This window comes from Drosophila takahashii, chromosome 3R (genome assembly GCF_030179915.1).
Source record: "Drosophila takahashii strain IR98-3 E-12201 chromosome 3R, DtakHiC1v2, whole genome shotgun sequence".
In the NCBI taxonomy this organism is placed as follows: Eukaryota; Metazoa; Arthropoda; class Insecta; order Diptera; family Drosophilidae; genus Drosophila; species Drosophila takahashii.
Genome location: NC_091681.1, coordinates 19,954,397 through 19,968,335, shown reverse-complemented (window position 1 = coordinate 19,968,335; position 13,939 = coordinate 19,954,397). Strand labels below are relative to the sequence as shown.

The 13,939-nt window shown below is 41.5% G+C and overlaps 3 protein-coding genes across 3 annotated transcripts; all 3 read right to left on the bottom strand.

Annotated features, from left to right (window-relative positions):
* Positions 1-40: 40 nt before the first annotated feature.
* Positions 41-907, bottom strand: LOC108064397 (uncharacterized). Its single transcript, XM_017151903.3, has 2 exons — positions 837-907; positions 41-763 (listed from the first exon to the last, which is right to left on the bottom strand). The coding sequence occupies exons 1-2, from the start codon at positions 864-866 to the stop codon at positions 422-424; spliced, it is 372 nt and encodes a 123-aa protein (XP_017007392.2). The 5' UTR covers positions 867-907; the 3' UTR covers positions 41-421.
* A 259-nt stretch (positions 908-1,166) lies between these two features.
* LOC108064396 (uncharacterized) lies at positions 1,167-1,881 on the bottom strand. The gene is made up of 4 exons (XM_017151902.2): positions 1,822-1,881; positions 1,608-1,763; positions 1,381-1,554; positions 1,167-1,322 (listed from the first exon to the last, which is right to left on the bottom strand). Exons 1-4 carry the CDS (start codon positions 1,879-1,881, stop codon positions 1,167-1,169), a joined length of 546 nt encoding a protein of 181 aa, XP_017007391.1.
* A 790-nt stretch (positions 1,882-2,671) lies between these two features.
* Positions 2,672-4,214, bottom strand: LOC108064411 (uncharacterized). The gene is made up of 2 exons (XM_044394150.1): positions 4,168-4,214; positions 2,672-3,833 (listed from the first exon to the last, which is right to left on the bottom strand). The coding sequence occupies exons 1-2, from the start codon at positions 4,212-4,214 to the stop codon at positions 2,792-2,794; spliced, it is 1,089 nt and encodes a 362-aa protein (XP_044250085.1). The 3' UTR covers positions 2,672-2,791.
* Between the last annotated feature and the right edge of the window lie 9,725 nt (positions 4,215-13,939).

Here is a 13,939-nt window from a genome sequence, read left to right as displayed (position 1 = left end):
GTCCTTTTTTTTTAAGTTTTATACTTGTTTAAAAAAACTTTTTCAAGACTTGGTTCAATCTCATTTTATTCTTAATATAAAGAATCTACATTAAATAAATTCATTCCACAGTGTCCAACCTAAATATTGACACATTAAAAACAAACATTTATCTTTCCTAAATAGGAGACCAAGTTGTCATGTGTATGAGTCAGTTAAGAAATTAATTATCTTGATTCTACATAAACATTTATAGTCATTTTTGATTCAGCGGAAATGATTTGAAAATAAAAATAAATTGTCTTAATGGTGAATTAATAAGAGGTACTATTAAACGATTCTAAATGTCAAAGAGTTTTTTACTTCACCATACTTTTGTATCTTACTTACATAGATTTTTCCTTACTAAGTAAACCATGATTGCTCTTAAACAAATTCCACTTTATTGTTGATCCAACAAAATCCGCTTGAGTTCCTCGATCCGTTCGGGCGAGGGCTCAAAGAACGAGCTGTCCACCTGGACTTCCTGGTGGCTGTAAATCCGACGCGGTTGGGGGCGGTTGGCGTGGTAGGTGGTCAGGGCAGCGGCGTGGTCCGACTCCTCGGCATTCCCGCAACCCAGGGAGGGATGCTCTGGGTAGACACGTGGCTTCAAGCGGTGCTTCCTGGGACGACTGACCTCACGGATTTCCTGCAGCTGTTCGCCTGATGGCTCGCCATATAGGTAACCATCGTCAGCATCGGCCAATACAAAGCCCAATGTCACTCCAAACATCATCATCATCTAGCGGAGAGCATATGACGTCATTAGTTTGGAAACGAGTTATGCGGTATAGCGATTTCAGATCAATGATTACCACAAACGTTAGCACCAAAACCGTCTTCATGGTTCTCCGAATCGTATTCTTAATATGTCTCGACGCTTCGGGCTCCGCAAACTGACTAGCTTAAAGAACCGGGTTCCAATCTCCCAATGGTGTTTTATCTGCCCTTAGAACATATTATGCAATTATGCTAGCGGTTATGACATAATCTAAGCGTTGAAAGAGACTAGAGAGAGAGAGAAACCAGTTGCTTATGATACATCTTGTATTTGTTTGAAAAATGTTTGATATTGGCTATAATTTCTGCAAAAATATCTATTGAGACAGAAATTTATTGCATTTTAAATATTTAATTGATTGCTTTTATGATATAGTGCTATAAATCCAAACAGTTGCCCGTTCGATGCCTTTGATGTACCAGGAGCTATAAAAGGCGTAATCGCCTACTGGAAGCGGCAGGATATCGGTAAAATACTTATTCATATCTTGGATAGGAAGCTTTTCTATCTCAATATCGTGCTGAAAAAGTGGTCAAAATCATTATTGAATTAGATGTTTAATCTCGATAATAACCCACATCATAAGGACATTTATGGTTATAATTGGAGTACTTTTTGCTAACTTCTTCGTAAAGTCTAAGCATAGGATTCCCCGTATTCTTCTTACTGGCCATATATTTACAAACATCGACGGTGACGTTCATGGTAATGGGCATATAAGACCGAAACCTTCTTAGCATTTGAAGGTTTCCCTAAAAAATACATGTTAATAGGATGATAAGTTCTGGGAACCTTGAGAACCTACTATTGCATCATTGATGGGTAGTTGGTGGATATTAGTCTTAAGCGATATGTACTTATAACTTCGATTAACAGACTTGATGTAGCAGTACTCGAACTCCAAAAAATTCTTGTCCTTTGTATTGCACTTTATGTTGGTGAACTCATACTTAGAATCGATCTGGTGGTAAACATAAATATCTCGTCTAAAAGATCGTTAACTTTGTATGTATCCTTACATCTGTTATATTTCCAAAAAGTAAAATTAAAATAAATAATAATTTTCCCTTAAAATACATTTGTGTGTTTCAACAGGTCAGCGGCAACTGAAGTCACCTTTTTCAATTTAAAACATATATTTAGTAAAAAGTGGTAATGAGACTTCCATTGTTTAAAAATAATTTGATTTTCGTTGATCCGGAACGCTTTAAACACTTTCAAAAAATTGATTAACGCGCTTCATTAAACAATAATAATTATCCTGTCATTGCTAGCTAAAGTCTTGAAAAAACAGTATTTAAGGAACTACAAAAAAAATGCAATTGAATTTTTGGCCTTATTTTCTAGTTAAATTTTCATAATTTTTAAATCACCTAAGGCTTTCATGATATATTGCCATAAATCCAGACAGTGGCCAGTTTGATGCCTTCAGTGTACCATAAGCTGTAAATTTTAATTAACTTCCAGACGTAGCAGAAATACTCTCTGAAATCTCACAAAATCTTCCTAAAAGTTATCGAAAAGATTTGATTTATCCATTTTGCTCTTTTCCCCTGATCAAGATTTGTTTATGGCTGTGAACCAATATGTTTGGCACATGTTTACCCCATTTGCATTTACGCATAAATACATCCATTTTTGGTTTGGCCATTCGACCCCATTAATTTCTCGCTGTGCATTCGATTTTGGCTAATTAGCATTTGATGGCTCGGCCATACGCAATCGCACAATAAAATATCACCATCGAGCTGATTAAGCAACAGCCAACAGGTTATGATATTAACATATCTGCTGAATCGCTTGATTTTCCCGATTCCCACATATGCCTACTTTTGGGCTTGTTAAGTTAAACACCCGAGACGGTTAATGTTTGTGTTTTAAAATTTAATCTTCGCTCGATTTATTTACAACAATCAACGAACTGACAACTAGGCGTAAAAAACTAATAAATTCGATGTGAAATTCGGTGAGTGATTAGAGAGAGAGGATTTAGTTGTATGGATATCTGTCGAAGACCTGCTCCTGGCGCTCGAAGGTGCGTCGGTTCTTTGGTCGCAGCTGTCCCTGATTATTGACAGCTGCTCCGGCTGGCACATAGACCACCTGGCTCTTGAAGCAGCCCTCCACACGTGGCTGCGTGGAGGCCCTCACCGTCTGCAGCGCTTTCTTGTGGCTGTCGTCCACCTCGCCGGGATTGAGCTCCTTCTTCTGGCAGCCGCCACCTCCCGGGCAGCTGGTCACGAACCTCTGGTACTCCCTGGTATCCCCGGCAGTGGTCTGCTTGTAGTCGTAGCTATCCAGGCTGGAGCTCTGCGACTGGCCCACCTGGTCGCCCACCCGAATTTCCGGCTGAGCCGATCCCGTGGCCTGCAGCAGCTGAGCCTGCACCTCATTGGGAGCCACTCCCGATCCGTGTCCTGCATCCAGGACCTGTTGTCCCGAGCCGGTGGTCACCGGGGCATAGGGAAAGGGATTGCCGAAGAACAGTTTCTGGGCAGGCTGCTGAGGTGGCAGGTAAGTGGCCGGTGGCTGGGCAGCTGGCTGCTGTTGGGGTGGAGGTTGGTAGATGGGAGCCTGAATTGGAGCAGGCTGTGGCTGCTGGGGTGGCACATAGTAGCTTAGGGGCTGAGGAGGAGCAGCGGGAACTGGCGGGGGCAGGGACAGAGGTGGCGCCTGGTAGTTGGTGCTGACCAGCAGGGGATTCTGGTAGCTGCTCGTGTGCAACTGCTGCTGAGGAGCAGCCCGATACTGCTGATATTGCTGATACTGCGGCACCTGGCGCTGCTCCAAAAGCTGGAACACCTGCGTCTGATGATCCTCATAGATGGTTGGGGCCCTCTGCGTTTCCAGGCCGTAAGTGCGACCCAAAGTCTGCACCACGAACCTGGTGGTCTGAGGCTGCTGCTGCTGATGCTGCTGGTGGTAGGTTTCCGCCACAAAAGGAGTCTGCGGACGATGGTACTGATAGTCCTGGCAGCCAACCAAAGCCAGCTGTGGGTTAGAAAGTAAATCCAATTTAATCCAGGTTATCCTTTGGGAAATCCATCAGTGAACCCACCATCGAGATTAACAGCCATAGGGAGGGCATCTTGCTTCTTTTTTTTGGGCACTCCGCGCGTTGTGGACTCTTCGCCGGCTGGCAGCTAAATGAACTCCGGCGGGGCAGACACCCGCAAAGCCAACCCGCCAGAAGATCACTCCGAAAACGAAAACGGGTTTGGGATAACTCAAGCTGATGTTGCTGCCACCGCCGTCGCTTCTGCCAACTGGCTTTGATTTGTTGTAACAGTTTGAACACATTTCATAATTTCTTTTCCATTTATTGTCTCTGCATCGTTTATTTTTTTATTTTTTTATTTGTTTACCTTTTTCCCGCTCCAACACTCGAGCGATCGTTCGGCGCTTGCGGCATCATTTGACTATCACTCACGCAAATTTTGTCATAATTAAAGTGCCAGCTCTGCTGCTCTGCCTGCTCTTCACTGTCTGTCTGCATTTCTCCACGCACTTGGAAAATATTTCTTTACTAAAAAAAATTTATAACAAATTTTCTGAGAAACATAAACTATTTTTATGAAACTTTTAGTTTTATATCTACGCAAATAAAGTGAGAAAGAGAAATATGAAAACAAAACATTTTTGTTTATTTAATACAAAAGTATTTTACTTTGTAAATCTTATGCTAAAAAAAGTAACCTTTAATCAAAGGTATTTTCTTTGTTTTAAAATATATTATATTTTTTTTAATATTTTAAGGACTTAAAAAAATATCTTGCCTTAAACAAAGTGTTAGAAAATAGTTTTAAAGCAGCGGTCGGCAGCGCCCTATTAAGTGAGCATAAGGTTTTGTTCTGCCGACGCGCTGCTCGCAGACGTATAACGTAGAACAGCGGTCTGCACACACACATCGATGAGCTGCCCAGTGCAAATTACTCACACAAATATAAAACAAAATGTCAGCGTATGTGTGTGCCGACTGCTGTTTTAAAGAAATTTATTTTCCGTGAATAAATTCTTACGCAGGTTAAACAATTTTTGTTAGTGTTGAGGGCCGTGAAAATGTTTTCGGCCTTTCCGCTTTTAGCCACTTCAGTTCGGTTCGCTTCGGCCAAGTTTAATGTAATTTAATTTGCTTCGCATCATCTGGCTGTGCTTTCTGCGAAGCGCGTTATGTTTTGAAGCTCGGCGAAAAGTAAAAGTTGGATCTTGGCAAACATAAAAACAAACCAACAAACGTATATATTTGCCTTTAAATATGTCTGCCGATTTACAAGACTTGGCCAACAGGCACACTTTAAAAATCGCATAAACCCAGTTTAATCTATTTTGGGGTGCGGTATCTCCAAGTCTTATTGTAAATAATTTTTCCCATAATGTGCCCATAAGTGTTAATCTTCTTTTCAAATATATTGCGATTGTTAATTGGGTGGGAGATATAATGGTACTTTGATTGCTGGTAATATAATATGGTCATTAAAGGAGAAGAGAAACTGCATTTCGTATGCACGTCGTGTTGTAACTTTACAAAAGACTGATGTTCAAATTAAACCCAATCTTTCTTTGTCGTTTCGCACATAATTAGGCTAACCAGATGTGGGTATTCATAAATATGCAATAAACCAGTCAATTTACTGGCTTCGATGTGGCAATACCCATTCAACCGGATTAAGCGATTGACACGCACCAGAAATGTTTGAGCTCTCGAGCATTAAAGGAAGCCAGTCTTTGGTATTTGAACTGTGCTGACATTGTCTTTGTTTCAGCGTTTCCGTTTGACAATTGCACGCAGTCAGCTCCTGACGGTCGCCTGCAGCACAATTCCTTGGCAATTGCCCTCGTCTTTAGTCCTGCATCCTGCGTCCTGCCTCCTTTGCCATACATAGTTCCAAACGCGGGCTAACGTCAATCAAAGACGCGCCCTGTTAAATGCACTTGACTGCCACTTGACACAGCAAATGTTGCTGGCGTTGCTCCGGCGTCAAACAAAACATCTTGGCAAGCCAACTGCCAACACTTGACATTCGCCATGAATGCAGCGGAGATCAGCGGGCGGAGATGTCCTGCAGGGGGCGGTACACTCAAAGAATATTCCAATAATTCTATTAATTTTAGGAGTAACTTTGAGTTCGCTTAAGACTTATATCTAAAATGTTCACAGAAATAGTAGTTATATCTAAAGTTTGAATGGTGCAAAAAGAAGAACGATTACCCTTTTTTACTGAAGAAAAAATATAATTTCAGATGACTGAAACTATAGTCTATAGTCTATAAATGACTTATTATTTTATATCATTTTTTTAAACGCGTATTTCTGATATTTGTAGCATAAAAGTTAGTTTTAATTTTCCCAAGTACTAACTGATATCACAAAAAACGTCTCTCTTAACCACACGAATTAATTTCCTGTGTAAAAACGCACAAAACGCGGGCAGCTGTCGCAGATGGAAATGCAGATGTCGAGATGCGGAGGCTTATCACGCTGACTCGAGAGCGGGAGGCGCTCCATAATGCAAGTGGCCAATGCTGCGTATACGCAATCTGCTGCAGTCAAGCCTTTTTGAGGGGCGGAGGTTGAGTGGGCGGTGGGTGGCTGGGCTGGGCTGGTGTAGTGGCCTCTCCGCCCAGAGTGTGGGTGCGTCTGTGAGTTGTCTGTCTTTGCTGCCTGTTTGCATTCATTGCAGTCATGCATTCAGGGTTATGAGCTCCAGCCAAGTTGCATAAGTTGCATGCAACCTTCGAGCAGATAGAGCACGTGCAGTTCTTCCGCCTGTTTGTGTGCGTGCTCTTTCAGTTTGTTTTTCGCCATATAAAGCGTCACTTTAGACACCTGTCTTTATGTGTGTTTGTGTGGGTGTTTGCCAGCCGCTTTGTTGCCGACTTTTGGGCTTTAGTTGCAAGCAGGGGGATCTGCTTAATTAGGCGCAGCTGCAAATTAGTAGCAGCCAGCAGGTTGAATGACCTTTGGCAGCGCAGCGAACCAAAAAAATAGGAAAAACAATAAAAAGAAAGCCCAGGCGAAAGGCAGAGGCAAACAAACAATGCAACAGCGTTGGAGAACTCGCAAAAAAACGAAGAAAAATCAATTGCATAATGGCGCATGTGTTGCGCAGAACATCAGCAGTACAAATTTGCAACTCTTTTTCCATTTGCACGTTGCAAGACAAAAACGAGGAGAAAAAAGTATAAATTCAACCACCACTTCAAGCAGCGATTTTTGCCTGATTTTTTTCTGCTTTTATTTTTTTGTTTTTTTTTTTTGTAACTGTCGCAGACACACACATTGAAAAGCGGGCGGTAGACATGTGTGTGTGTGTGTTTGGCAGCTTTTGTTTGCACCCGCATAGGAAGCCATTTAAGTGCGGCTTCTTGAGAAAATTGCAGCCAGAGCGGATAGAGAAAGAGACGGAGGCAGAGACGGAGATGGAGAGATGAGGCCCTTCGAGGACGTCACTAACGAGCAGCCACCTGCACCACCCACCCCAAAAACCCACCCCACCCATAATTAACAGGAGCCACAGCAACAGACACGCCAACGAGAGCTTAGCTCCCTTGTGGGGCCTATCATTTCCTAGGGAGACAAAACACAAAACAAAAAATAAAAATGAAAAAGAAAGAAAAACCATAAACCCAAAGGGTTTTGGATTTGGGTCTGGGAAACCCGGTCGGTGCAAAAGCCTCTGGCTTGTTGGACGACTCAAGCGCCTTAATAGGCTTAGCAGCGAGTCAACTATCAAAACAAGACCGATAAAAGTTGAGCTCCAGCAGGAGCCCGGTCCATCCTGAAATACGACGACTACACTATATATGTATATCCCCCGTGTGCGGCGCACACATTGTGCTGGGGAAGTGGAAAAACTTTGCCTATATGATATGCTCTCATGCTCCAGATGACGAGGCCCGAATGCTTTGTCAACGCATGCCACATGGAATATTCATCGGTTGGGCTGTGGACCAGGGCGGGGGCGGAGGTTGGTCTAAGGGGGCGTGCCACAGTTTATGGCACGTTTGTGCCGCAGCCAGCTCTCATTATGTGGCAGCCACCGCAAGTACGTGCCCCGGACAGCCCATAAGCAGGCCAAGCCTTCCGCCCAGGAATCAGTCTGATTCGGATTCCCACTCAGACCCCATCTTGAGGTCTTTGTTTTTTAATTTTCCTTTGATTACATTTTTTTGTACTTCTCGTAAACCCTTTTAATATTTTTATAATCTCCTACACAGCTGAGAGTTTTTAAAAACGCTTAAAGATTCCTTTTTAAATGGTTAAGAAAATTCTGTGTTTTGGTTTGCTATCCCCCTAATTGTTTAAAAGAAATAAGCAAAAGTTAGGATTACATTTTCGAATTGAAATGGGAAAATACTCATATAACAGGACTACAAAAACTTGTAAGTATTTAGCATTTTTAAATAGATTAAAGAACTTGTTCCGTTTTTGGTTATAACTATTTTTATTTCAATGTCCTTTCAACCCTTTTTTATTCCTATGCCTTTTTGACCCTCCAATCCATGTTCATTTGCCAGTAATCTGATTAGTCGGCGTGGCTATCTATAGATCTGCATTATTAACACTCCAATCCGGCGTAATTCGTTGATTAAACCACCGTGGGAGTGCTTTTCCCGGGCCTAGAGTCTAGACCCACCCACCAAGGTCGGCAGGTGTGGCGCCATCCGCTCTTCGCATTCGGCTGCATCAGCAAACAGTCGCCCGCTCTACGAGAAAGTTACAGCGCAATGTTGCTGATGACAGCAGCAATATCAACCGGCACTTGCAACAGCAACATCAGCAGCAACAGCAGCAGCAGCAACTGCCGCTCCCTGGATTTGTTTGCAGTCATTCGCATGTGTCATCATCAGCGGCCGAGATGATGAAGCACAAAATATGCCCAGGCTCGCTCGCAACTAAACTGACTGACTGCCTCGATGTCTCGCTGGAAAAAAGAAATTAAAATAAAAAATTGCACGAGCACACAGGCAAACAGACAAATGAGGACGCCAGCGGTGACATGATAGCCTGTGAGCGTCTGCCGACCGTCCTGGAACACTGAGAAAAAATATTATTACTTGCTTTGATTTTTTTAAGATCCTTAAATATATTTTTATTTGTATATGGGAGACAAGTATATTCCAATCACAAGTATATTTTACCATTTTTTTTAATTTTACTGGGAAGTTTTGAAATTCTATTAATTTATTTGTTAATATTTAGTAAATAGCATTTGTATTTTTTTAACATTATTAAGAATAGATTAGATTTCCTTAACAGCCTTTAATAATTTTTTTATTGTTGAAAATATTTTAAATCAATTAATTGATTTGGGAATATTTTATAAATTGCATTTGTATTCTTTTTATTATTATACAGAATATTTTACTTTAAGTGGTTCATAGCGTTGGTCTCTGCTGGCTGCGCAGCTGCTGCTTTAGCTTTTTCTGTTGCTGCTGCACGCGTTGCATTGCTGCCACTGCTGCTTCTGTTGCCGCTGCTTGTTCTCTGCTATATTTAAATACGCTGCGGGTTGCAACGTCGGCTGGCTGGCGTGGCACTTCATTTGCTTCCACAACTCATTCATGCTTTGGAGCCCAGACGGCCTGTCAGAGCCGTCTAAGCCGGGGTAAACACTCGCCGAGCCCCGTCCCTCATCCTGCCGCCGAGCTCATGTGCCTCACCTACTTTCCGCTCTTGGTCTGAAGCCTCCGCTTCGGGGTGGCTGCAGCGAGAATAAAAAGAGAATGCATGGCTGGCAAAAAAAAAAGAAGGAGTAAAGTAAAAAATGAAAAGTAAAATAAAAAAGCTGGGCAAAAACCTCCCTCCTGGGTATCGCTTACAACGGGGCACTTGCAACCAGCCAGAGACCCCCGATTGCCCCCGTCCCCATCCTTGCGCCATCCTCGCGTCATCCTCCCGTCATCCTCCCGTTAGCGTTAACGCCAGCGTTAATGTTCACGGCGCGGCCTTCCTCGAGGAGTTCAGTTCAGTTCTCAGCTCCGCGCCGCGCCGCTCCGCTTCTGCTCTGCTCAATTCTCGATTCTCCGGCAGCGGCAGAGGCAGTGTGGCAGTGGCAAAAACCCAGGCCCAGGAGGCCGTGTTTCTGCTGATGGTGCCACAGTACGCTCGCGTGCTTTGCATACTTTGGTTGCGTTTTTTACTCCGCTCCCGGTTGCACAATTGCACGGTTGCAGTTCGTCTTCTTGTTCGTTTTGGCCGTCTCATAGAACGCAACGCGTTGCCATCGAAATCCGGAATCAGCCGGGCAGCAAACTGCCGCTTGTCGCGTAATTTGCCCGCCATTTTGCACCATTCCGCGTTTCCGGTTGGCGACCCCACTTCCGGTGACCGTTTTCGCGCCCGTTTTTTGGCCAGCCATTGTCCTGCAGGCGACCCAAAAAAAAAGTAAAACGGATCTGATGCCGTAAATCAAACGACCGGCAATTGTGCGTGAGTGATCAGGAGGGCTCTACACCGGGAGAAAATTAAGTAAAGAGCTTTGATCTGTATGTTTTCATATCCATAACTGTTACTAAAAATATCAAGTTAATTTTTTCTTAATTTTTTGTATTTTGAATAAAATTACTGTTCTATCAACTCTGCTTTAAATTCAAGACTTCAAGGAGTAAAAACTTAGTCAAGTCAGCTATAATATTTAAAATATGTCATCCATTGCTTAAAATCTTAAGAATTTTTTTAAAACGTTATTAGTAATTTCTCTTGTTAAAAACAATTCTAAATACTTTTGGTTGTGTCGTGTTTTGAATGAAATTATTATTCTATCAACTCTACTGTTGTGAAGTTCTAAAGTAATTTCTTAGTAATTTCTCTTGTTAAAAACAATTCTAAATACTTTTGGTGGTGTCTTGTTTTGAATGAAATTATTATTCAAACAACTCTACTGTTGTGAAGTTCTAAAGACTTTAAAAAAAAATACAACAAAATATTTTTATAATAAATTAAGTAAATTATTGATAATGTAAGATTTTTTTTTATTATGCTAATTTGTGAAACTATAGTAAAAAGTCAATCGACACTATACAAATAGTAGAAATATACCTAGATTAGGTGGTGTAATTTCCCAAAAGTATAAGATTGGGAAACAAGTTCTTTCTTTTTACTTTAGTATGACACTTATTCATTGAGCATTAATCATATTGGCATAATTAAACAATCGATTCACGATTTATAACAGAAATAGTTACGTTTACTTTTTCCTCTGTGTAGAACTTGTCCTGCGGTCGAGTCCCCAACAAGTGGGCGGAATTGGGATTATGTCTTTGCGGGCACGGGGCATTCGGCCAATCCCCGTCAAATGAAGTGCCGCAGCATTTGATTATACATCGACTCCTGAACCGCCCAAGTCGCGTGTGAGTGTGTCCGAGTGTTTGCATGCCTTGAGAGTTCCGAGCAGGACACACCGGGCTCACCTATTGATTACGGCTCACAATGTGAGTAAATTGCGGAATTACGGGGTCGATTCGTTGATTACTCAATCAGCAGTCAATGGGTTTAACGGCCGGATTTCCGTAAGGTTGTGGGAATTAAATCTGGGGAATTGCTAATCCTGGATGGGGGTTAATGCAAGGGTTGATTTCAAATTAATGGCTGATTGGGTTGATTGCTTTAATAGGTTATTATTGTAGCTTTATGGTTTGGAATAACGAGAAGTTCAGAATAGAAAAAATGTCCGATTTTTTAACCAAAAAATTGTGTCTTTTGCTCAAAACAGTGGAAATAATAATACAAATATGGAGTGCCATTCCTGGTTGAGCTCGTAGTCGTCTTCACAATCAATTCGCACTTAAACTAGAAAATTTAAACTTTTTGCCATTTTTTGTAAATATAATTTTATAAAAAATGTTAAAATTGACAACCAAAATGATCTTTTTAAATCGGCTGGAAAGTGATAGAAATAATATTATTAGATTGTTAGCTGCTCAAAACAGGACGAATTTTTGATTTTGCCAAATTTTGCCAACAACGAAGATCTTTATTTTCCAGGTTTCTCAAAGGAAGCATCTGTAAAGCTCGTACATCCTTTAAAACTTTGGGAACAACTACATCTTCTTTAGGAAAATTGAAAGTATTTTTGAGAAAATCTGTTTGTTTCTCCAAATTCTTTAAAATACAAAAAAATAATAATAATAATAATAATTTTCGCAATATTTGAGGTTTTAGCTGTTCTTCTCGTCTTTAAAAACCTTTTCATTTATGACTTTTAGCTGCTATGAAACTATGTACTACTTTGACTAATTTTTTTTCGCTAGACTGAAATTTTCTTTAATTTGAAACATTTTGCATTTACGATCTTGCAAGTAGCGCAGTTTAAGTGGTGCATTTTGCAAACATGGCGAGCTTCTTGGTTTATCCCCAGCCGACTTTACTATTTGAATGGGTTTTAGTTTTGTGCTCATTTGTTTAGCATAGAAATTCTTGGAGTTGAATGGAGCCTCAGCTATAGCTGCAGGCTGTCTTCATCCTTTCAGCCGGGCTAAAACCATTCCATTTTTTGGGCCATCTCCGACCACAATGAAACCGCAGCGAAGCCGAAAAAAAGGGGAAATATGAAAAATGAGAATGCAGCTCCAGTCGGGCATTCATGCATCTCCGTCTATTCACACTCATTCATCTCGGGATGAGCCGGTCTTAAATTTGCATAACAAGCGACAAAAGTCCTCCGAATCGTAATTATGTGCAAACAAACGGGGCAAATGAAATTTCAATTAAAAAACGAGTGCGAGCAGGGTACGAAAAAAAAGTGAAATCGAAGCCGGCCATGGGTGGGGTTGCCCCCCCTTTCGCTTTGTAAGGCTTCCCGGCCACCGCAATACGCACTGTTGGCCTGGGAAAGGGAGCGAGTCGCCGAGCCGCGTTGAGTTGAGTTGAGTTCAGCTGCGAGTCGAAGTGAATGCCGAGTGGCAAGTGCAGCGTCAGGTGCACTGACATTGGCACACGAACGAGGCTGCACCCTGACCCCTCCTGCCACCCATGACTGAACCCCCTTTCGAGTAACTGCCAGTGCAATTTTGTTGCCAACCTTGAGGACGTCGCTCTGCCGTCTGCTGAACGCCTGCTATCCCGGAGTCAAGGCTGCAAGGGGCGTCCGTGCAGGGGATCCCTGCTCATTCTGGCTGTTTCCCACCAAACTCGGTCGTGGGTATATCTCCCCTTCGCACTGGTTGCCAATGATACTAAGGGGTATATTGGCATTCACGGGATTTGGGGCCTTTAATTGGTAGCTCTGCTATCCAGAAATTTTTAGCCTTCATTACATTTAAATTTCAGGTCCAAGACGTAAACAAAATGCAAAATTAAATTAAATGTTTACTACAAAAATTAAAAAATTATTAATTTAAAATCTGTAGTTTTAAAAACTTCATATTACATTTGCAAATATATTTTTAGATATTCAATTATTTATTCAGTTAAATTAAAATAGAAAATAGGGGTAAAAACAGGGGTTCCAAGTAAAAAATTAGAAATGTTTATACAAATATTTTATGAAACTTGTTTTTTTTTTAAATTAAAACATTTATTTTCTAAATATTTATGAAGTTTACTTACTTTATGTAATTTAAAGTGAGTTCGATAGTCGGAATCCAGTGAAAGCATACTTTCTTCCTTGGGGTTTTAGTTGTTTTTATTTTTATGTTTTTTTTTCAGCCAACAATGTCAACATGGCAGTCAGCCAGCAAAGCTCCAGCTCTGCTTTTTCCGCTTCCTGCCCCTTCATCGTGGAAATAATCAGTGTGCGCCTTTTTGTGTGCATTGTTGCTGTCGAGGGGTGTTAAGGGGCTGGAATGGGTTAAGAGGTCCTGGTGCAGCGCTCAGTTGCCATTGCAGTTAATTGAAAATACTAAATTTCCACTGTCTAGACGGCAAATTATATGACAATTGTTAGAGCGCGCATGTTTGGCTTTCATATTAAAATTAATTACTCCGGCTGAAATTTTGCATAAAAATTTGTGTGAAAGCCATAAACAATGGGGCTATTGTCGCGCAGGTTTATATGGTGTGTTTATCTGAGGATGTGAGTGTTGTTTCTGTTTAATTTTAGCACAGCGGGCTCTAATCCCCCCTTGGAAAGTCTAGAGTTTCATAATTGGAAAGCTAAGGCGATAATCGATGGTGGTAATTAGAGAAAGCGCGTT